The sequence below is a fragment of the Onychostruthus taczanowskii genome, unplaced genomic scaffold (assembly GCF_017590055.1).
Source record: "Onychostruthus taczanowskii isolate IOZ18803 unplaced genomic scaffold, ASM1759005v1 scaffold41, whole genome shotgun sequence".
NCBI lineage: Eukaryota > Metazoa > Chordata > Aves > Passeriformes > Passeridae > Onychostruthus > Onychostruthus taczanowskii.
In genome coordinates, this window is record NW_024501571.1 from 5,750,662 (window position 1) to 5,774,111 (window position 23,450).

Genomic DNA, 23,450 nt, shown 5'->3' on the forward strand with positions numbered 1-23,450 from the left:
GAAAACAGGAAATGTATCTCAGGAGCATTTGCATGAGGATGGTTTCTGTTATCAGAGGTGCTTGGCTCCCTGGCATGTCCTGTCCATCCAGGCATGTAGGACCCTGATCCTGTAATTGCCAAGAACTTCACATCCTTCTCCGGGGCTCAACTTTGTAAAACTGTTCTGGGTGTGGGGAGCAAACTCAAAGCCTTTAATGGCAGAATGGGGCCTTAAGCATCAAGGTTTTTTAGGTGTACCCCAGTGAATTCTCAGGAGCTCAGCTCCCACCCTCACATGGCTGTTCTGAGAGGAGATAATCCCTCCTTCTGAGCAGCTGTTTCCATTTCAGGTGTTCCTGGCCGAGCTGAAGAGCACAGACCAGTATTTTGCTGTGAAAGCCCTGAAGAAGGACGTGGTGCTGATGGATGATGACGTTGAGTGTACGATGGTGGAGAAGAGAGTCCTCTCCTTGGCTTGGGAGCACCCATTCCTTACTCATGTCTTCTGCACGTTCCAGACCAAGGTAAGACAAGGATCTGCCACCTTCTTCCACAGGCTGAGAATGCTTTACTGAAATGCAGATGCTTGGTGAAGGGCTTCAGCCTGCTGTGGTCCACTCGGGACATGAAGTGGTGCTCAGGGAAGGGATCTTCAGATTAAGCACTGGGGAAATGGCTCCAAAAATTTAATCTACTTTCCCCACATCAGTCTGGGGATGGAACGGTGTATTTGAGGATTATGGCATCCCAGACTCATTGAGATAAAATCTGCTGTTAAAATCTGCATCCTGGTACCCTGGGCCAAGGATGTGCCAAGGCAACACCCACAGCCAGGGTAAGGATGTGCCCTTGCTGACATGTTACCTGAACCTTTTGGCCCATGGAACATTGTTCTGCAGCTAGCCTGGATCAAAGCCTACTCAAGAACCCTGGTTTTGGAGGATAAACATGCTATGATTCACTTCTTTGCCCCAGTTACTGTTAAATGGTATCAGGCACTGGTGGTGCTGCAGTTCGGAGCATCTCCTGAAATCTGGCTTTTGACTCCAAACCAAAACTGAAGTGACATTTAGGTAATACACATATTTTCATGGTCCTACATGCCAACAAATGCTCAGCTTCCCAGAGCCACAACCAATAGCCTTAACATCAAAGCACACACACGGCATAGAAAGAAACAATGGAAGTTTGAGAGTTTGTCTTCCCTGTCCAACCTACTTAAACCATTCCTGAGAGATGGTTGATGTCTCTTAGCTCAAAATCAGAGCAGCATGGGTTTTGTTTGAATGCTCCCAGTCCCTGCTCAGCTCCAGGGTTTGGTGGCACAAGGCATTGCTCAGTGTAAGGTTAGGACCTGCTCAGTGGGAGGTTCTTCTTCAGGGTCAGGAGAAACAAATACAACCTCTGTGGTTCATCCCAGTCATCTGTGGGATATGGCACCTGTATAAGACAGGTAAAATTTATAACAGGCAATGTCTGGGAACTGCTGTAAGTGATGTGACACTGAGCCCGGGCATTCATGTTTAACCCCTTCAGGACTGACAGTGGGGATAATGTGTCCTGGGAATGGATCCTTGCCTGGCAAGGAAAGGAATTAACTCCCTACTTGAGGAGGGCTGGTTTTCAGAGGAAAATATAAATGCCACAACTCCAAAAGCAAAGATCAAGATTTAATTGAAGAGATAAAGCATTCACAACATCCACAGCTGTGTGAGGGAGCTTTTACTCCAGGGATTGCTCCTGTATCTCCAGAGGGATGCTGACTGAAGCCAGCAGCAGAACCATGCTGTCTGTGCTCCAGCCTGGTCTGGGAGCTGTAGGTCAGGTTCAGGATGATACAGCAGGGCCAGTCTGGGGCACTGGCTTCAGGCAGTGCAGGCATGCAGGAGTCCCCTTCCCTCATGAGACCAAAAGAGGAGACACCAAATGGAGTCATGTCAGGATCCAGGTGGGATTTACTGACTCTTTAAGGGGAAAAACTGAAGGATGGAAAAGCAATAAGTGCCTGGAAAATTCATGGGTACCAAGCTTGAAAAGCCAGATGATTTTTTTCCCTACACTTCAGGGCAGCAGCACAGAATTGCCCTGCTGACATGGAGAAAGAATTCCCATCCATCTCATCCCAAGCCATCACTGCCACTTTAAAGCTGTGTGATCTCACCATCCTGGCTCCACAGAGAGAGGAGCTAGGATGGGGCTGCCCAGGCCAAAACTGCTCTGGACTCTGGTTGATTTTCAGCTCCTGTTTTTTCTCCCCTGACCTTTGGAAGCCAGCAGTGATCACTCAGTGTAGGAAAGTCACCCAGAGCTGGGAGCTGTGACAACCTTGGATGGTCTTCCAGGGCTCAAAGCACTCTGGTTGTCAGAATGTCTTTTATGGCAATCATTTTAGGATCATGGAATGGTTTGGGTTGGAAAGGACCTTAAAAACCACCTATTTCCCACCTCCCTGCCATGGGCAGAAGCCACGGCACCGCTGTGTAGAGTCCTTCCATGGGTTTTAATACTGCAAATATGACTTTTTTTTTGTTGTTGTTGTTTCTTGAAATTTCACTGGATAGATAAGTAGTTTCAAAAAGAAACATATGTGCCAATGCTTTCTGAATCCCTCATGCTTTGGCTTACCTGAGCTGCTCCAGGTGCTGAGTGTCTCTGCAAGAACACTAAAAACAGGAATATTCCTGCACCAAAACAAGGACCTCAATAGTCCACATGTTTCCAGGGGGGGAAAAAAGTCCTTTAATCTGCTGACAGCTCTCTGAGCTCTGGGATGAGTTTCTTCCTCACCTCCACGCAGGTAATGAGTGACTGCTCAATTATATAAATCAATTATATAAATCTGGATGGCGCTTCAGACAGATTTTAGATGGCACCAGGCACTCAATGCCCTTCTCTGTTTCAGTGGAGTCGGAATGACCAGTGCTTTCAAAACTCAGAATACTTTTCTTGTTTTATTGCATGAGAATAAATGCAAGCCCATAATGTTTGGGGGTTTTTTTTGGTCCAATCTCTTTTTGAATTTTATTTTACTGCAGTCATCTTTGTATCCAGATATTCAGCTGACATAATTACATACTCTGAATTTTAACAATAAGCTCAAAGAGCTATTTTGCTATTCTGCTGTATTAGATTTAAAGGGACGCTGTTATGTTAAAGAGGAGAAAAATATGTTTATAATTCTGTGAAATCCCAAAATCAGTGATGCCAAAAGAGTGACTAGCATCCCAGAGCTTATGTTTTCTTCTTTTTTGCATTTCACTGATCTTCTGCCATAAAAATAGTCTTTCCCTTTTTGAAAGTCACTTTTATTTCTGTTTCTTTACTTCATTGACCACGTTTTATTAACACCCTTTACCTAAATGCAAATTAAATCTTGAGGCATTTTGACTTGCAGCACAAAATAGGAACAGAGAAGATTATCTCAACCCAAAAGAGAAGTAATCGTTACTGCAATTTAAAAGAAAATATTACAGAAATATTTATTTTCTGCTTTACTGTTGTATTATATGTTTTCTCCTGGTGGTGAGCCTTTTTCACATCCTCTGTTGCCTTTGTGTGCTTAATACTGACTGAAAAATCTCTTACACTGGCAAGAAGGAGAAAAGAATCATAAAACAGGAGTGTGGTCCTAATTAGAAAATTCTTTGTCTCTGTTTTCCATGTGTATTTTCAGGTTTCTCAGTAAAATATCCCCTCAGAGGTTACTTCAATTCCTGAATTATTTTTTTCCTGAGCATGATTTCAGTTTTGTTCTCTCTCTGACTGGCTCTTGATGGGCAGGGCTGGTTTCTTTGCCCTGAATCAGGGCATGGGGTTGGCACGTGGGCATTTCACACCCTTTGGATGCTCAGCTTCTCTGCCTGCTGGTGCCATGGACCTCCTGAACAGCCCTAGCTCCATCCTCCTGCTTTTTCTTGGAAACATCTGTCCATCCTTGTAGTATTCTGAGTACTCTGAGCTTGGAAAAAAATCTGATTCAAGGCCAGATTTGAAGCAGCTGATGGGAAATTTTAGGAAAGCTTTGAGGATTTTGCCTCTTGCAACCGACAGGCAGGAAAACTGGCAAGGTCTCGTTGGATCCTGGCCAAAATTTCAACCTGGTTTAGCAGAAATAGCAGCACCTCAGCAGAGCTTTGGGATTTCTACGAGGTTGTGCCAGAGGAGGTGTGAGCAGCTGTAATTATAACATCAAATATGTGAAGTTTTTGCAAGACACTTTGAGGTGATGTCAGCCCATGTGGTGTGAACTGGGGGGAGGCGTTGGCCAGGAAAAGAGGAGGACAGCTCACCAGTGGGTTTTTTTAAGTAAAAGATGGTTGCCATATTCAATACACATATTGTCATTGCCTCCCCATTGTCCAGCCTGAGAGAAATCAGCCCAAAATGCATTCAAGCTTTGCCTGGGATTTCTAAGAATCTGCAGTCTAGCTGCACTTTGTCCTGAAAAAAAAAAAATACTTCCTAAAAAAAATATTTAATTTTTTTCTGCTTTTCAACTGCTAAAATATTTATGTTTCATGGATTTGGCTACTTTTTGTTTCGTTTTTGATCTGGTGATTTATTTTTTTTTTTAATCCACAAATCTTTCTCTAGCCTTCAGAAAATTAGTCCCTCTCCGAGATTCTGCTGGACACTGATAGGGAGCCTTGAGAAAATTAGTCTCCAAGATTCTGCTGGACACTGATAGGGAAAACCACTTCCTCTTGCAAGACATGGGCTGATAGTGCCTCAGTTTATCAGTGAGTGATGGACTCTGTCTGCTCTGAGTGTGAGTAAAAGTCTTGGGATCTCAGAGCTCAAGTGGAAGCCAAGCCTGCACCTTCCTCTCTGCAAACATATTTCATTTATGTGTACAAATGTATCCCTGTGCTTTGTACCAAGCAGATGGGGACGCCACGCTGAGCATCCCAAATGAGCAGCTCAACACGCAGCAAGGAATGCTGACAGTGCAAGGACTAGAACAAGGAATAAACAGCGAGAGCTGGGGCTGGACTGGATTGTTGGGCAGCTCTAAGAAATGCTGCCATCTCCAGAAGATAGGCTGATATTGCACAAGAGAGGGGGGGAAAGTATTTAAACCAGAGAACAGAATTAAAGTTTGGATTGCTCTGCTGCAAATTCCAGTGCAGGTGATTGCCTGCAGCTACCTCCTAGGAAGGAGTAACCCTGTGTTAACTGTTCCTTGTGACAGTGGACACTGTGAGGACTGCATTGCCCTCTTTCCCACTGGATGGGTTGCTCTGGTGGGATTGCAGCACTCAGTGATGTGGTGGAAAAGGCTTGAGAGGCTTTTGGCTGCCAACTATCCCATGAAATAAAATAGATCCAAGGTGTGGATCTGCACCCAGACTGTGCTGAGCTGCATGAAAAGGTGAGACCAGCTGCAGGAATTGCATCATGTCCAGCCTTTCTCTTGGCCAGGGACAGCCTTGTTCAATGGGAATGCAGCAGGATTAGGTCACTCAATCTGGAGCTTTCTCCATGTGGAGACATTCATTAGGGTAACTGTAAACACAGCTAAAGCCACACTGTCCTGCAGCATTAATTATTCTGACATTCATCCTCCTGGAAGCCCTGGGAAGAAGAATTTTTGCTCTTCAGTAAATGGTGTTAAATTGTGTATTTTTATGTGTGCAAGTGCTTTCAAAATGCAAAGAAAACAAAATCTGAAAATCTCTGCAGAAAAGTGCTCTGGAGGGCTTCCAGCTGGTTAAAGGATTTTAAGAGCCTGTTAAAGGATGTACCTTCAAAAGATCAATTTAAATGCTGCCTGCTTTATACTCATTGTTTATAAAGTTGAAAGCATCTCTGATAATGCCTATTCATTCTCACAGCAGCAGAGCAGGAGCAGGTTGGTTTAACTCCATCCCTGCCATGTCCTGGAGAGGCAGAGGGAGCAGGTGGCTCTGTGGGGAGGATCTCAGCTCAGCACAAGGCACTGAGGGATTGAAAGGGCAGGAAAGTGAGTTCCTGCAGTAATCCAGGCTTTCAGCACCTGGCAGGACTGGCTGGGCTGGGGAACAGTTTTATTTTGTGTGCAGGAGTTGTGTTATTTTGTGCAGGGCACTGCTGCCACGTCTGTGTGCTGTACAACCTCGTGTTGTAAGGCTCTGTCTGCTGTAGGAGCAGCATTTCACCTCCCATCTCCAGAAGGGTTTGTCCTGTTCCAGTGCTGTAATGGAGAAAGCCCCTGGAAGATGGTCTAGAAGTAGGGAATGGCTGATACATGGATATTCTTAAGACAACTGGTGTTAAATACATCAGGAAGTGTTTGGACAACACTCCCAGGCACATGGTATGATTCTCAGGGGTGTCCTGTGCAGGACCAGGAGTTGGACTTTGATGATCCTTGTTGGTCCCTTCCAGCTCAGAATTTCTATGATTTTATAAGTACCCTGGTGCAGTGTCCATCCCTGAGTGCAGGAAGGGCCTTTACAATCCTCCTTGAGCTCTGTAGTCACAAAAGATGGTCCTGAGGTCTGCCAAGAGACCAAACTTTTTCTGTTGTGTGAGTCCAGAACCATGACCAAAAGTTAGGCTTGATCATTTGCTGCCAAGGGATGCTCCCACAGCTGGTCAGCTGCCTGCAGGGCACAGGGGCAGAGCACTCTTTCCAAGCCTGCTGCAGAGCTGTGTGGGTCTCACCACTGAGGAACAACATTCCTGCTTGCTTGCTCAACATCCACAGGCAGGACCACTGCAGGAGATACGGGCATGGCAGAGCCTTGAGAATCAGAGAATGCTTTGGGTTAGAAAGGAGCTTTAAAGGTCATCTAGTCCAGCTGCCCTGCAGTGAGCAGGGACATTTTCAACCAGATAAACCCCCCTTGCCTGCTCCAAGTGCTGACAGGCTCCAGAGCCTCCCAGCAGCCAGCAGGAGCCATCAGCTAACTTTCCCAGGACGAGAGGAAGTGAAGCTGGAGCCTGTGTGCAAGAACGTCCTCCGCGCCACTCCAACCCTTTGACCTCCAGCACTCTCTTCAATTTTCAGTGGTTTCAAGAATGGGTTTTGCTACTTCCCATATTTAATGTGTTCTGTGGCTGTGTAGATCTCAGACCCAGGAAGCTGACTCCATAAGTTGTTGCACTTTGCCTTTCTTGGTTACACCTCACCACTCATAATGACGTGGGGCTGATCTCAACCAGTTCTCCTCCACAACATATTCCAGACATCTTAAGAAGCAAGGGGAACTTCCAAGCCCCACAGCAGGAAAGTCAGAGTGATCCTGTCTGTCTTTTCAATAGGATATTTGCTCCACTCTATAGCACCTGATATATCATAAACTTTAGTACTAAACATTCCTAAGTAAGCACAAACTAAGTAAAGTTTGTGTCCTCCAGCTCCATAGCTTAAGGAAGTTGAGCAACAGGGTTTGTATATGTGGATGTAAATTAATCCAAGGGGTTGCTCCACCTTTTCTTCCCTCAAGGAAGGGAAGTCTGCTGCCAAAGTCCCCAGTTTCAAGCCAGAGTCCCTGGGTTCAGTTAAACAGCTACATCAGATGATTGCTCAAGTCCATGAACAAGAAGAGCATGACCATTCATTCTGCTGGATAAACATGGATTTCAGGTTACATTTAGAGATGTGTGATGAGGTGTAGCTAAAATCAGTGGACTTTACAGGGGAACTGAGGGGTTTTCTTTGTCCCAGCCCACGAAAGCTGAGTCTGGCCCATTTCAAGACCCATGAGCATGAGGTTTCTTCAGTCCCAGCAGGACACATGTGGCTGCTGGTGTGTTGTTGGCTAAACCCCATCACCTCCCTGTGTACCTTCCCAAAGAGCATCTGTTCAAGTATTTTCCTGAATGGGCTGCTGAGCTCACGTTGCTTCCAAGATTTATACATTTCTTCACTAAATTTCCCACCTTCCTCTGGACTTTTTACTTGCTGGAACTCATTTATGTGCACAGCCCCCTGCAGGTGCAAGAAACACTGAAAACCTGCACCCATTTGGTTTAGTGATGGAATTTGTATTCTTTCCCCAGGAGGCCAGATCTGGCTTTGAGCTTGTTGGATGACAGGTGGGGTTTCCAGTGAGTCCATTTAAATGAGAGTGCTGTAATTAAGAGGATCTGGCTAAAGAAATTGCACAAATTAGAGCAGACAGCTGTTGTTTGAAAGGAACAAGCACTTTTGTGGTTTTTTAACATAGCCAGCTCTTGGCTTGCTTCCAGAGATACTTACATTAGATCTTACGGATAAAAACATTCAACTGTTAAAAAATATAAGTGAAAATAACTCTATTTTCCCCCCAGAAGAAAATGTAATGGGCAATAGGAAACACAAGGAAGATATTCATAAACTTTATAGCATAGCCTAGAGATGACTGACTTCAGGTGTGTACAAAACAGAGAGGCTTTTGAGGGGGAAAAGATACCACATCCATTTTGTTTTATTCCTGCATTTATGCACAAAAGGTGAGATTCCCAAAAGAGAAGTTTAAACTGGAACCATAGCTCAGTGTGCAAATCCTTTTCCTTCAGAAATAGGTGTCCTTTCTGCTTTGTAGAGACAATTCAGTGTGGAAGGGAGAGATTAATTCGTACCAGTTTCTGCAGGGTGCTGGTGGTGAGTCTTGGCTCTTGAAGCTGAGAGGGGATTAATGCCATGTACATGAACCTGGTCTAGTGGGAGGTGGAACTTTAGGGGTCTTTAAGTCCCTTCCCACCCAAACCATTCTGTGATTCCATGATTCTGTATCAAGGATGGGAGAAGAAACCTCAGTGACCTTTCAGACAGAGAGAGATTCCATCATTTCTGTGTACCAGGAGGAGAGTTTTTCACTGCCCTGGTTGAACAACTGATGGTTGCATGCAGCTGGGGACATGAACTCGACTTTTTCCAGGTTTCTCTGACATGTAGGTGCTCAATGGGTATCTAGAAATATTGAAAGTAATCATGAATTCATTACTTTCCCCACCAGCAAGTTACACAGAGCAGCTTTCAGGCTTAAAATCAAGCATGTGCTTAAAACAATTTGCTGTGTCTGGTTGGTGTCTCTGATGACTTGAAAAAGTCAGACCCAGGTGAAGTGCCTCCACAGAAGCTGTGCAGGAATGCAGGTGACACCAGCTTGAAGAGGATGGATACTGTACTGGGATGGGGACCAGGGGAGAGCTGGGAGTGATTTTTGCCTTTTCCACTAGAAGCTTGTCCATTTGTCCTTCTGCTGTACAGGCACTGTAAAGTTACTGAGCCCTTTCTGTGAGCCTGGAGTTCTGCTGGTAAAAATCCACAGCCTCAGTTGGTTATGAAGTGGCTTTGCAGTGTTTGCTAATGGTGTTTATAGAAATCAGGGCAGGGAGTGTGAGTATGGGCTTAGGGAACCAAGAGGAGAAAGGAGGGATGTAAAAAAGGAGCTGCTTTCTTTCCAAAACCCTCACAGCAATACTTTCCTTCCTCTTTTTGAGTGCTTTCTGTGCAGTTTGATTTTTTTAAAAAATATTTAAACTTTTACCTCGCTCCTCACCACCCTTTATTTATTCTCACCTTGTCTCCTTTTCTAGGAAAACCTTTTTTTTGTGATGGAATACCTCAATGGAGGAGACCTCATGTTCCACATCCAGAGCTGCCATAAGTTCGACCTTCCCAGAGCAACGTAAGACATTTATCACTGCCTTTGGGCCTGACTTGGTTTTAATCCCAGCTCTGCCACAGCCCTGTAGAGGAAATCTTGGGCAGATTATTTGACCTCTCTTCACCTTGCCTGGCTGAAAAGTGGGGATGATGCTTGTGCTGGAAGCCTCTCTATCCCAGCTGTCTCCAAACACAACAAAACCAGAGGCCATCCTCCCAGCTCAGTGAAGGGACTGGAGTGAGTCACTGCCCATCCTCTTTTCCATCCCACAGAAGACTTTTAGACTCCATCCACACAGTTGGTTTCACTCAGACATGACCTTGCTTCTTTACAGCATTCTGTAGCCAAGCTGCAGGACCTGCTTAAGCTGAGGTTCCCAGCCCAGTGGTCAGAGGTGAAGCTGTTGTTTGTTAGAAGTAATGGGATTTTCCCTTTTTCCCCTTAAAGTTCAAGGGGGTGGGGTGAAAACCTATCAAAAGCACAAAAGATAAATTTAAACAAAAAATTAATATACCAGCAGAGAATTAAATATGTATTTAGCTTTGATTAAAGTAAATAGAAGAATTAGAATAAATGAAAGGTGCTTTTGATCCTTCTGCAAGCAAAAGGTATTTTGAAAGTCAATATTGAAACCACTATAGGAATTACTTTCATTTAATAATTTAATAACAAAAAATCTACACAGTCTTTTAAATCTGTGTTTGATGATATTTTTCAAATGCATTTGAACATCCAGAATTAAGGGCCAATGCATTGAAGACTGAGGGAGCAGAGCTGTGCCACACTGGAGGGGGATATGATCCTCTGGTTTCATTCCCTTCTGGGACAGCACTTTCATTCTCCACACTGATGCTGCCTCTTTGCAGCAGGATGTGGTGGAGTCCTTTGGGTAAAAATGTGCTGAGAACAATGACTTCAAGCTCAAAAAAACTCCAGAGAAAGGCCACCAGCCTGCTGGATAGCCCATATTATGGACAAGCTTTCAAAATCAGCAAAAAATGTCTTCACTGAAAGTGTGATCAGTTGTTTGAGCAGGCTGTCAGGGAAGTGGTGGGATCGCTGTCCCTGGAAGTGTTCAAGAAGTGTGGATGTGGCACTTGGGGATGTGGTTTTTAGCGATGGTTTTGGCAGTGCTGGGTCAATGGTTGAACTCGATGCTAGATGGGTTTTCCAGCCTAAACAATTCCAGAATTCCAGGATTCTTTGAAAAGTAGGTCAGAAATCTGGGCAGGGAGTCTGTGCTCCCCATCCCAGACTCCCCCCTGCTTTTGGGAATCTCACGTCACCCATCAGTAAAACACAGTCACCCCAAGCCTTCTGGAGACACTCCAAACCTTCTGGCAACCTAATGAAATTTTGGGTCTTGTGGGGACAAGTTTTCCACCCTTTTGGGTGTGGTTGAAAAAACCTTTGGGAAGCTCCTGTTCTGACCTGTGCCTTCTGTCATTCAGGTTTTATGCTGCTGAAATAATTTGTGGGCTCCAGTTCCTCCATTCCAAGGGCATAATATACAGGTAATTTTACTCTTTAGTGTAATTAATATGCTAAATGCTAAACCTTTTCTGCTTTTCCCTGCAAGCACCAATGGCAGCAGAGAGGCTGTTTCTTGGCTGTACTTACTGGCACTGCAATTCCCTGCAGATTTCCCTTTTACATAGTTTGGGTGTTTTATTTTAAAGAAAGAATGTAGAAAAGGCAGTTGTGATCTTTTTTTCAGAACCCAGTTCTATTTTAATTAACAGTAAAACAAATTAATTTATTTGGATTTATTTTTTACATTTTGCATTTACACAGAGCCATTCACACAGCTCCCAGTGTAGTCACCTTGTTTAAGCTTTCAACATATCAAGGTATGTTAAAATCAACTCAGACACAAGAAATTTGGTACATCTGCTATGCTGGTTACTTTGGGGCAGTGGTCACAAGCTCAACTCAAGTAACAGAAGCAGAGACACAGTGGTATATCTTAATTTTTGATTAATTTTGTGCACAGTGGGGAGATGGGGTTCGTCTCACCATCATGAATCTGAGTTGTCTGTCAAGTTCTTGTAGTAAGCAGAGAGGAGAGGGCATCTTTATCTTAATCAAGCCTGAATTAAATTGTGTATGGGAAGTGCCCAGTTCTACCAGAAATTAGGCCACAGTCTGATTTCCCATGGCCAAAAGGAGGAACTGAATTTCTGGGGAGCTCTGGTGAAGCTCAACTTCATGGCAAAATTCGGTTACTACATTGCAGTCTTCTTTAAAAGCAGAAAACAAATACCTTGTCACAAATAAATGAGAAAGCTCCCTACAGCAACGATGTTTGCTGAACCCAAAATGAGCTTATTTCAGTGTTTGTCATGTAGCATGAACATTAGAGCAAATGCTGAAAGTGGATGACTTGCTCACAAGCCATTCTCCCTTTAAAACACGAGCTTTGATTCTTACTAGTACTCATGTGGGAGCCATTTATAGTCTTTATTGACCGGTGATGGTGATTGCATAAACATGAGATCAATATCAGTGGCATTAAGCTAAGATCATCTCTGGGCCCTCAGCAACTTTTCCTGCTCTAATTATTATTCTCCATGAGTGAAGGGAAAAATTTTCTGAAGTGCCCAAATCACTTGGCTACGTCTGTTATTTTTAATCAGTCTTCTCAGAAAATCTGATTAAAAATATCTGCAGGACATGGTGACTTTATGGCAGGGCTGCTAATGCTGACATTTTGTTTATAATTCACATTTTTACTTGGAATCACTGCGCCAGTGCCGAGCTGGAGTTTGGGACCCATTTCCTCCTGAAAGGAGAGGGGTGCTTAGAATCTGGAACCTTGGGAATTGAGGGAAAATTGTGGGGAAATTGGGACATCTGGGCACTGGGTAGCATGTGGATAGGAAGAAATATCTCATTCCCAGGAATTGGTGATATTGCTTTGGGTATCAAGCGTTGAGAGAAAAGGTTTAACCAGTCCTCCTCTCTTTTCCCTTTTTCACTGAAGACAATGACAGCAAGGTCAGCTGAGAACACAGAGTCATCAGTATCTCTGTCAGAGCAAACTAAGTGCTTAGGAAAGTGAATAGAAATAATTTTTGAAGCTACATCTCTTCCGATGTCGTAAGAATAATGAATCCAGCTGTTCTGTCTCGTGCACCCACGTTTGGAAACATTGGCTTAAATTTTAACGAATGAGCCGAGGTATTTTTTGGCAGAAACCCCAGTCCCTGGAGCCAATGAGTTTGAGACTAATCAAAATAATGAAAGCAAACTGTAGGTGATGGGGTTTTTTTGTTTTGCTTCGATCTACCAGATGAATAAAAGCAGTGCTGGCAGCCCAAGATTGATCTCAACGTTGTAACTAAAATAAGTCATTCCAGCTGGAAATTGTGACAACATGAGTGTCTGCCACTTGGAAGGCAAATGTCTCGGTTTTCTCTGTATTTCTCTTTGATTGATGACTCCCATTTTGTCTGGGGCCATATTCTTGCAGCAGAACAGTTGCCCTGTGACAACAATTCAGTGAGTAAACACTACAATATCCCCCACCTTGATGGGGACCTGGCCCAAGCAAGACAAGCAGCTTTGCACAGAGGGATTCTGAAGAATCATCTTCCCTGCAATTGCAGGCCATTATCTCAAGAGCATCAAGCACTAGAAATTACCTTCTTTGAGGAACATTTCTGAAAAAAACCCCACATTGTGAAGCAGTTGTCAAAGGGAGGGTGTCCCTGCAGTAGCCTCGTTGTTAGACTTCTTGCCTGAGATCTGGAAAATCACAGAATCACAGATTCAGAGTGGTTTGGGTTGGAAGGAACCCTAAAGATCACCAGACCCCTCGCCATGGGCAGGGATGCCATCCACAGGATCAGGCCCCATCCAACTTGGCCTTTTGGCCAAAATATGTGTAGGTTGGAAATAGCATGAAAAATAACAATTACACCCTCAGCTGTGGGTACAAGCAAACATGTCTGAGTGCTTTGGGAGCCCTGAGAAGGAGCAGTGATTGCTAGCACAAACCAGGCAGTGCAGGAATGTCTGTGCTCATAGACCAGGTGACCCAAATTCTACCCACATCCCCAGTTAAGTGCAGAATCACTGATCCAAACATTTTACCTCAGTCATTATATCAGTTAAAACAAAACCTTTAGGTAAAATTCAAGAAAATTAACATAGAAACCATGCCAGCTTTCCTTTCTTTCTGCCTTTTTCTTTTCTTCTTTACAAGCTTTTCTCTCCTTTCATAGTTCCCACTTGAGGACCTCTTTGTTCTCCACCAATGGTCATGATTCATCAGCTCGTTTGCTTTTATTTCCTTCTCTGTCCATTTCGGTTTTCTTCCTCTCTCTGGGCACTTTGCTTCCCAGAGTAGCTCAGAGCTTGAAAACTCAGAGAGCAGCCTGGCAGCTGAGTGTGAAAGGCTTTGTGAACGCCAGGGTTGAGATGGTGCAGCCCAGCAGTGGTGGGGGCTCTGCTGATATCTGGGGCTGTCCTGGCCCTCTGCAGGGCTCATGGGTCCTTACCTCTTGTGGCATTTGTAGAGTCTGCACTACAAGGGAGATCTGGCAGCAGCTTCAGAGAGAATATTGAGATTCCCGGGGGAGGAGAGAGTGAGAATTACCTGCTCTCGTTCTCCAGGTTGTGTTAGGGCGGAAGCAGCAGCTGGCACAAAGCCCTTCTTAGCTTCACTATAGTGCATTCTCGAAGGAAACAGCTTTTAGAAGATGTCTTGGATGATGTGATCCCTGGAAGTGTTCAAGGCCAGGCTGGATGAGGCTTGGAGCACCCTGGGATAGTGGGAGGTGTCCCTGCCCATGGCAGGGGGTTGGAACTGAGGGATCTTTAGGGTCCCTTCCAAGTCAAACCATTCTGTGATTCCATGATTCTGTGTCCTCTCCAGAAGATAAATCAGTGCTGCAACAAGAGAAATGCAGAAGAGGGATGCTGAAGCCCAAGAGAGCAGCATTTATCCTCGTTTATCCCTCAGCCTTCCTTTGTATTTCCAGCAGGGAGGCACTACACAGAGGCAGAGAACAAGTGTAATAAGTGTAACCTGCTAAAATAACTTGTGTGCTTCACACTTTGAAGAACGGGGTTTTCTTCTCTTCCTCCACAGAGACTTGAAGCTGGACAATGTCCTCCTGGACAATGAGGGGCACATCAAAATCGCTGACTTTGGGATGTGCAAGGAGAACATGTTTGGAGACGCAAAGACAAGCACTTTCTGTGGGACTCCTGACTATATTGCCCCCGAGGTAGGTGTGGGGCACAGGGAGGTCAGCAAGTGCTCTGGCACAGGGAACGCATCTCCAGACACGACTATTGTGCAGTGGTGGAGGCTGCAAAGAGCAATCACCTGGTTTGGAGCAGTTCCAGGCCAGAAACTGGATTTCAGCATGGCTCAGATCCTGTGTTGCTGTTTGGCATTGCTTGTTTTAGTGACTACAAAAAAATGGACCAGGATTACATGAGGTGCAGTGCAAAGGGCCAAAACATGCCAAAACTAACCATGGCTAATTCATTATTTGGTACAAGTGGAACTTGGCTTAAACTAAGAAAGAGAATGCTTAATGGAAATTCTTTTTGGGCCATGGCAGAAGAAACTCCAAGCGGTCCCACAACTGAGGGACAGACACAGCCTGATGAATGCTGACTGTGCCCTTTCCCTTATTTCTTTCAAATTTAACCAGAAATTTGTTCTTTTTTTTTTTTTTTCCCCCTAGTAAATTTAGATGTTTTGAACTAAATCCCTCCAGAAAAGAGAAAGTTTCCTTAACCTGATGACTTCACACAATGAAAGATCTTCCTATGGAGAGGCTTTGACTAATTAGGTGGCCAAAGAAAATACCTTTTAGCTCAGAGAAAAACCTACAAGTCATTCATGCATCATGTCTGACATCAGTTTGGAATCCATTTATTTACCTTTCAAGATCCCATTTTGTAATTTTAGTGTTTTCATTATGGATATTGGTATTTTCCAAAGAGTTGTCAAAGCCTTTAGGGCTTTTTTTCCCCCTCTACTATAATTCACTGGTCCTTCACTGTGCACTAAGGGCTCGAGTCTGGCTGAGGTTACACCACTGCTGTCTCAAGGGTCTCTTCAAATCAATTGGATTTCTATTGCCTAAGAATGAGTGTAAATGTGCTCTGCAATCAAGCTGCAATTGTATTTTATTCCACTTCAGTATGCCTTTATTTAAGAAAAAAAAAAAAAAAGCTATTTTTTGCTCCTAAAAAAAAAAGATAGCCAAGCGTTGATCCATTATCTGTGATTTGATTTTATTTTATAGAAAAGAGAAAAACTGAAATAGCTCAGAGTTTTATTTCTACATCATGTTTATTTTAGGGATTCAAAGAGTGCATATAAAACATTTTATCTCTAAATTGAAAGCATTTCTGGAGTTTATGGATCATCTCTCCTGCCACAGGCAAGAGCACTGGACTTTGTCAGTATTCACTGCAGCTGCTGCCACTGTCATTTGTTACAGACCCAGCACCTTGGCCACAGCCATGCAAATAAGGGGGGTATGGGTCAGTAGACAAGCAATTTTTTTCATTTCAAAAAAATCAAACCAGAAAAAAAGACAGCCTGAAATTAAATTACTGAGTTTATTTTTGTCCCAGAAAATTTCAAACAAAATAAACCTTTATATTTCTGACTGCCGTAAAACACTTTCATTTCAATTTACAGGTACTTTAGACTAAAGTATATACACTTTATATATAAAGTATATATATATATATATATATATATAATATAAAGTATATATATACTATATATATAAAGTATATATACTTTAGACTTTTATAAGATAAAGCCTTATAAAAATAATTTCTCTTTTCAGAAAAAAAGGCTGGGATGATTTTGTTTGTGATCCAGAAAAAAATATATTAAGGGGTCTTGCTGATTTTTTGGTTTTTGGCTCTGAGTGGAACTCATTGTATATATTACAGCATATATTCAAATCTATTTTTTGTCCTTTTGGCATCTCCTCTTTTGGAGACAGATGAGGTATAGAGCATCCCATTGCAACCAATATGTGAGCTCAAGAGTAAAGACTGTGCCTCAAAATTAAATTTTCCCCTCTCCAACTCTAAAATTCCGCTAAGAATCCTACACACCACAGTCATCATGTGAACCTTTAGATATCTCCAATGTAAAAATCTATATATGAGCAGGTTTTGAGGAGACAAAGAGGGGTTGTATTTTACAGCAGGTAAATATTTAATTAGATGTTTAAAACTGGGTGAATTCCCTTCCTTGGCTATAAAAGGAGCTAGTGATAAGAGGTTCAGCTCTAGATATCTCCACAACAGATATCTAAAAGCAGGTGAGATTAATTTTGCTTCTCCAGAGAGGAAGTTTGAGAACTTGGTGATGGTCCTTCAGGCCCTGGGGAGGTCGTCATTCCAGCTGGATGTCACTTTATAGGTGACACTGAAAGGCACAATCCAAGGGACTGATTGAGGACAAATTCCCATTCCTCCATCTAAAACCCAGCTGGTCTCAAGAGGACAGATCAGCAACTCCTTTCATGTTTTTCCTGGGGAAGATTTTGCTGGGGTAGAGTCACACCATTTTAAGTGACTGATACTCCTGAACTATCTTTAAGTTGCCACATTTGTAATTTTAAAACTCAGCTTGTGTCACTGGAATCAGTCCCAAGATGCTGATTCCTGACCATTTGTCTTCTTGGCCTTCACAAGCCTGATTTGAACCCTTGGAGAGCAGGCTAAAGATGACTTTCTCTCCTCTTTTATATTTGAGATCTCTCTGGTAGCCAAGGATTTGTTCAAGTCACATAAGAATTACATGCAACCTGTTGTCTGTAGTGCCAGGGACTGTTTTGGCACCCAGGCGTGGCTGTGCCTCGTTGCTGATTTCCACTGGCAGAATTCTGGCTCCTGCTGCAGGCAGGGGGGAAGTGTGGTATTTTCTGAGACCCCCGTTGAAAGGGAGGAAAGGATGAAATTTGACTGTATGTTTTTATAAGGTTAATTTATTATTATATTATATTATATTATATTATATTATATTATATTATATAATACTATACTAAAACTATACTGAAGAATACAGAAAGTTAGAAAGATATTAATCAAAACTCATGACTTTCTCTTCTAGAGTTTGACACAGCTTGGCTGTCATTGGCCAATAAGTTAAAGCAATTCACACATTGGATAAACAATCTCTAAACTACGTTCTAAAGTAGTAAAACACAGGAGAAGCAAATGAGATAATATTGTTTCCATTTTCTCTGAGGCTTCTCAGCTTCCCAGGAGAGAAATCCTGGGCAAAGAGATTTTTCAGAAAATATGACAGTGGCAGGGAAACACCTCTGACAGAGCAGCTGTTGCAAGGCCATGGTCTGGCCACCCTCCTGAAGTTGAAAAACTCATGTCAGACATTTTCCTTCTGCCTTTGTGCCTCCTGTTTCTGGGCAGATTCTGCTGGGGCAGAAGTACAACACCTCTGTGGACTGGTGGTCCTTTGGTGTCCTGCTGTATGAGATGCTCATTGGCCAATCCCCTTTCCATGGCCAAGATGAGGAGGAGCTTTTCCAGTCCATCCGTATGGACAACCCCTTCTACCCTCGCTGGCTGGACAAGGATGCAAAGGACATTTTGGTGAAGGTAAGAATCACCGCCCATCAAATGAAAGCCTTTCTGCCAGAATTATTGTCTTCAATTTGTTTATCTTCAGCTGTTGTAGAGAGGAGCAGATTTAGTTTAGTCACTGTCTTTCCTGTGGGCGTCAAACCACACGTCTCCTAAAAGGAGATTTGGGTGTCTTTCTTCTCCTGGTTCATGATGGTGGCTCCTCACAGACACCAGCAGAGATCAGTTTATTTGCAGAGCAGGCCCTAAGGTGCAAAGCTCGTTAACTCCTGGGAAAAATACTTCAATCTAAGGGTTACATCAGACTGAGATGTTGAACATCTCTTTTTGGGGCACATGCTGCCACCTTTCTGCCCAAACAGCCTATCATTCTGTCAGGATTAGAGATAATAATCACCTTAATACCAATCAGTAAACTTCCTTGTTTAGGAAAAAAATCCCAACATTTTCTCCATTACGGCCTCCTCTCATTGCGCTGACTCTGGATAATTACACATTCCACCCTGCTTTATGCCTGTATTATCATCAGAAAATTTAACCTATGGGATCAACATTCCAGCTTTTTGTAAGAGAGCCTGAGAGGAGACTGGGAGCGCGAGGGAACATCCGCCAGCATGCCTTTTTCCGGGAAATCAACTGGGAAGCTTTAGAAGAGAGAAGGATGGAGCCTCCTTTCAAACCAAGAGTGGTAAGGATGGATCTTCTTTCAGTTCCACCCATCTCAGGTCTTCTGAACTGTGCATTTCTACTGGCTGCCCGACCTGATGCTCACAATACTTCTTTAGCTGCAAGCCCAGGTCTGGCACGCCCACACCTGAGAAACCTTAAATTACTCACTGCTTTCTCAGTTACTGCAGCGGGGTAACACCTTCCCTTAACCACAGAACTGCAGCCATTCTGAAGGAATTACCTTTCATTGCACTGCAAAAGGTAAAACAGTTCAGGAACCAAGTGTTTGGCTACATCAGAATAATTCTGACTATTAATAACAGTCTTGTTAAATTATTAAAGTCCCATTAATAATAATAACATAATTTAATTTGACAAGCACATCATACTTTCATTTTACAGTCTTCCACAACTGTTATACAATTGATGAGTTCAGTCTGCCATGTTACAAAGCTGTAACATCCCTGCCTGGCAGAATTCCTGGATCACAGGCTCAGTGCCTCCTTTATAATATTTATATTTACTGGCTCTCAATTAAAGGTTGAGCTGAGCAAATAGGAAGCTGCCTGATAGAGCCAGTACTGTGGTAATAAAGATCTGACTATTAGTGGTTTGACATCAATTTTCTTTTTTCCTTTTCTTGAAGAAATCTCCAAGTGACTGTAGCAACTTCGACAAGGAATTCCTAAATGAAAAACCCAGACTGTCCTGTGCTGACAGAGCACTGATTAACAGCATGGACCAAAATATGTTCAGCAACTTCTCTTTTGTGAACCCTAAAATGGAGAAAATATTTTCCTGAGATCTGCCTTACTGAAGGAATTCTCTGTAATGATTTGAGTAGCACTTTGTCAGCTGAAGACTGTGCATGGTTGTTTTTTATCAAGACCCCTCAAGAAAGAAAACACCTCAGTGAAAGTTTGTACCATGCCTGGAGGCTTCTGACTTTTTCCAGTCCATAGCAGATGCCAGCCCACACTTCATTGATGATAAAGTTTCTTTGTGGTATCTTTTGGTCTCTCTTCTCTCTCTTCCCAATGTTCTTGAAGTTGAAAGCATCTGAAAATGCGAAGGTGCCAAAACCTGTTCCCCACTACTTGTACACAGAGCCAACGGGTATCTCTGTAAGGAAAAATGAGTATATTTGAGCTTCTGGTGATGTCAGTGCCCATTTCTGCAACTCTGACCCAGACCCACCTTCTTCTGAAGGAAAAGTGGTTTGCTCAAGGCCTGAGGGTGTCAGGGAAGACTCAGGTTGGATGCTTTGGTAACCTCCACTTGTATGTGTGCAGAATTGTCAAAGTGTGCACAGCTTTGAAAAAGTTATTTTCTCCCTACACCCTTTAAAAATGCTGTTCACAAGTGTTAGGGCTCAATTTTTGTCCATACAAAACAAAGATACTTTCTTCATGTGCCCATTCCACCATCTGCACATCTCAATGGATCATTACCAAAGGGAGTGCCAAGATTGGTACAGAAAACCAGAGGTTTGCACTTAGTGCCTGAGCAGGAAGGATGGGAAGTTACAGAATGTTTCAAGAACCCTCTTCTAAAGCTTTAAGTGTCTTCTGACACACCAGACTCGGGGCAAGATCTCAATGGAGATTTCTGACATTTTAACCTAAAACCACATGAGAAAAATGCAACATTTCCTCAAACCATTGTTTAAGCATTGTAAAAGTGGCCTTCCAGTCACAGAATTGGGGTATTTCACTTGAAAGGTACTAACTGGTTCTGCAAAGGCTGATTTACTTTCTATTTCTCTAAATGCTGTCCCAGCTCTTGGGCACAGGTCAATGAGCTACACACGATGGTCACGGGGAAGGAGGCGACCTTGTGATATTTTGCTGTGTGTTCTGTCCCTTTGCAGTCTGTGGGAATGTGGGTGGGTTTAAAATAAAAGAGTCTTTTCTGTGATCCTTTCATCATGGTATCCTTTTAAATAAAGGTGCACTGTTTTCTGAGGTTGGAGGTTTGTGAAACCATCCAGTAAATGCTTGTCGCTGAGATACCCATGCAAAGCTGGGTCAAAATCAAGTCAGACCCTAAAAAGAAGATTTTGTAACAACCTGGGCTTAGGGAGTCACTCATGTTGGTGTTGGGATCTATTTGAAGAACGTACATTTGGAGCTTTGTTGCATCAGCCTCCAGTCCATGGAGAAGAAAAGCTCTAGAAGGTGAGTTATCCCAAAATCAGGTTCCCTTCAGAGGTGCATTCCTGGTTCTGCTGATCCAGGCTGTCAGTTTGGAACTCCCAACAGGATGAATGCAGCCTTGCAGGCAGTGCTGGGATATCACTGGCAGTGACTGCAGGCACAGAATCCAGCAGGAGCAAGGGCTGAAGTGCCTGAAGTCAACAAGAAGAGCAGAACACCCTGAGAAAGGTTTCAGTCCAGTGCCTCTGATGAAATCCTGGTTTGTGCTGTATGAAATGCAGGAGGGGGCAGCTGTGCTTGCAGTTTGTGGAGCTGGTCATCATGTTTGATTAGAACACGAATTTAGTTAACATGAATTTTTTTAATGCCAGTGCTGTTTGTACAGTTTAATAAAATGTTGTGTATAATTGGCAAATGGGCATTGAAGTGATAAAATAGGGACAAAGAACAGAGGTGCTTAGAAAAGCCATTAAAATGGCTCTGTGCTGTCTGGGGAACATTCCCCGGGGGAATTTTGACCATAAATACACAGCAACAGCAAGCAACTTGAACAACTACTACTCCACAGGGCAATATCTAAACCAAGGATGGGTGCTGTGCAAAGGTACCCAGGAAGAGAGTGAAATGTTTCTTTTTACTACCAGAAGGTGACAGCTCTGAATGGGGTCTGTTATCTCTGAGGGCTTGCAGGGGAGATGTGCAGAATTTTTTATTAAAAGAGGGTGACTTAGGACATCTTCCTTTGACACCCAAACAAGGGTCAGCCAAGTCCTGTGAGGGCCTGAGCATGTCCATGACTCTGATGGAGTCTGGCCAGCCTGATCCAGACTAGAGACTACATTTCCAAGTGTTTGAAGACTGGCAGTATCCCTGAAAGACTTTTAGGGATGTTCCCTTTGCTGCAGCACAGCAGTTTGGTCTTGACACCAATGCAGGGACAGCCCAAGAGCATAGACTGAGGAAGGAGGGTGCTGGTTCACCTCTTGTGGTTAAGTCACTGAAGAGAAACAGGTTTTAACATCTCTCTGATCAGAAGGAGGGCTCTCTGCACTCCAACTGAGGTCTCATAGAACCACAAGCATGACTTGTGAAGGAACTCGTTGAGTAACTGCTAGAGCAGGCACAGCATTAGGATCAGTGTGAAGCTTTTGATGCAAACCACAAGGAGAAGCACCTGCTCCTTTCTGCAGGGCACCTTCAGCTTGAAAACCCAATGAAGCCATTGAGGATGGGGGCAGGGAGAGGGGGGAGGTGGGTGCAATCCACCACAAGCGTGCTCGTTCTGTGTCCCAGCTGTGCCTGTGGGGTGTGAAGAGTGACGTGGGAAGCAGCAAATGCTTTCCTGTGGTGACAGTGATTGAGAGATATCAGCCTGGGAGGGCTGAAAGCCAAGCACCCACGCAGAAATGAGCAGGAGCCCAGGTACCCACAGAGATGTTCCTTTGCCTTAGCTGAACCTGGCACCTCCATTTCCACCTTATTTCTCTTTTTTTTTCTCTCCCCTCCTCCATAAAGTGGTCTCTTTATGGCATAGTAGGTGGGGCTTGACAGGTTTGGTTATTTGCTCAATCCTGTTCTAGAGCCCTGTGGGATCACAGCACTGCTGCAGGACCATGGCACCAGCAAACATCAGGGTCTGACCTCCAGCACCACCTGCTTCAACTCCAGTTTTGGGAGTCCCCAGCGCCCAAGTGCTCCTTTCTCAGTCTTGCTGTCTCACCTGATGGATGTATGCTTTCCTGCTTGTTGGCATCCACCAAGTCAGGATGAGTGGGAGTCACCTGTCAGTGACAGCCCTGATTTCAGCACTCCTGCAAAGACTCAAAGGTTGGTCTCACAGCTCCTCAGCTTTCAGAAGATAAAACCAAGCTCTGTCCTGCACCCCACCACGCTTTTTGCAGCCTGTGCTGAAAGGAAAGACAACTTTGCCCAGTTGTTACAAGGCACTCTTGCAGTACAAAGGTGTCATCAAAAGTCCCCATCTGACAGCACAGAGTGGGTCCTGGCAGTTGAAATTGTGCAATTATCTTTGTACCTTAGACATCTAAAACCCACATTAGAGATCCCAGCTGGGACCTTACCTGCTCCCTCCCTCCAGGGATGCCACATCACCTGCAGCCAGCAGATCATCATCAATCAGTGTGTGGCTCAAAGTGTGTCTTGTGGTGTGAAGCCAGCAGAGGTCTCAGTGCAGAGCTCAGGAAGCTTTTCTACCTTCCTTGCTTACACACGAGTTTTATCTCTGGTACATCACAGCACAAGCAGAGCTGGTGAAATACAGGAAGTGTATTTTTAGCTCTTCTGCAGTTGGCACTGGGTGCAGCCCAGTGATTGTACCCACTGTACTGGGGTCCATTCCACTCTTGGTAACAGGCACTTTGGAGTCCTTTATCTTCCACATCACCTCAATGTTTATGTACACAAATATAGAATTGGAAAATAGATGAGATGTGAAACAAAGGGGAAAA

The 23,450-nt window shown here is 43.8% G+C and overlaps 1 protein-coding gene across 1 annotated transcript in view; it reads left to right on the forward strand.

The window, feature by feature from the left end:
• The window catches only part of PRKCQ (protein kinase C theta), a 36,889-nt gene extending 15,492 nt beyond the window's left edge, over nt 1-21,397 (forward strand). The window contains exons 11-17 of the mRNA XM_041413359.1: nt 332-505; nt 9,489-9,580; nt 11,011-11,073; nt 14,655-14,793; nt 17,984-18,172; nt 18,717-18,845; nt 19,473-21,397. Of these exons, the coding sequence (XP_041269293.1) occupies nt 332-505; nt 9,489-9,580; nt 11,011-11,073; nt 14,655-14,793; nt 17,984-18,172; nt 18,717-18,845; nt 19,473-19,628 (942 nt within the window). The 3' untranslated portion in view covers nt 19,629-21,397. The remainder of the gene's footprint in view (nt 1-331; nt 506-9,488; nt 9,581-11,010; nt 11,074-14,654; nt 14,794-17,983; nt 18,173-18,716; nt 18,846-19,472) is intronic.
• The last annotated feature ends 2,053 nt before the right edge of the window (nt 21,398-23,450 follow it).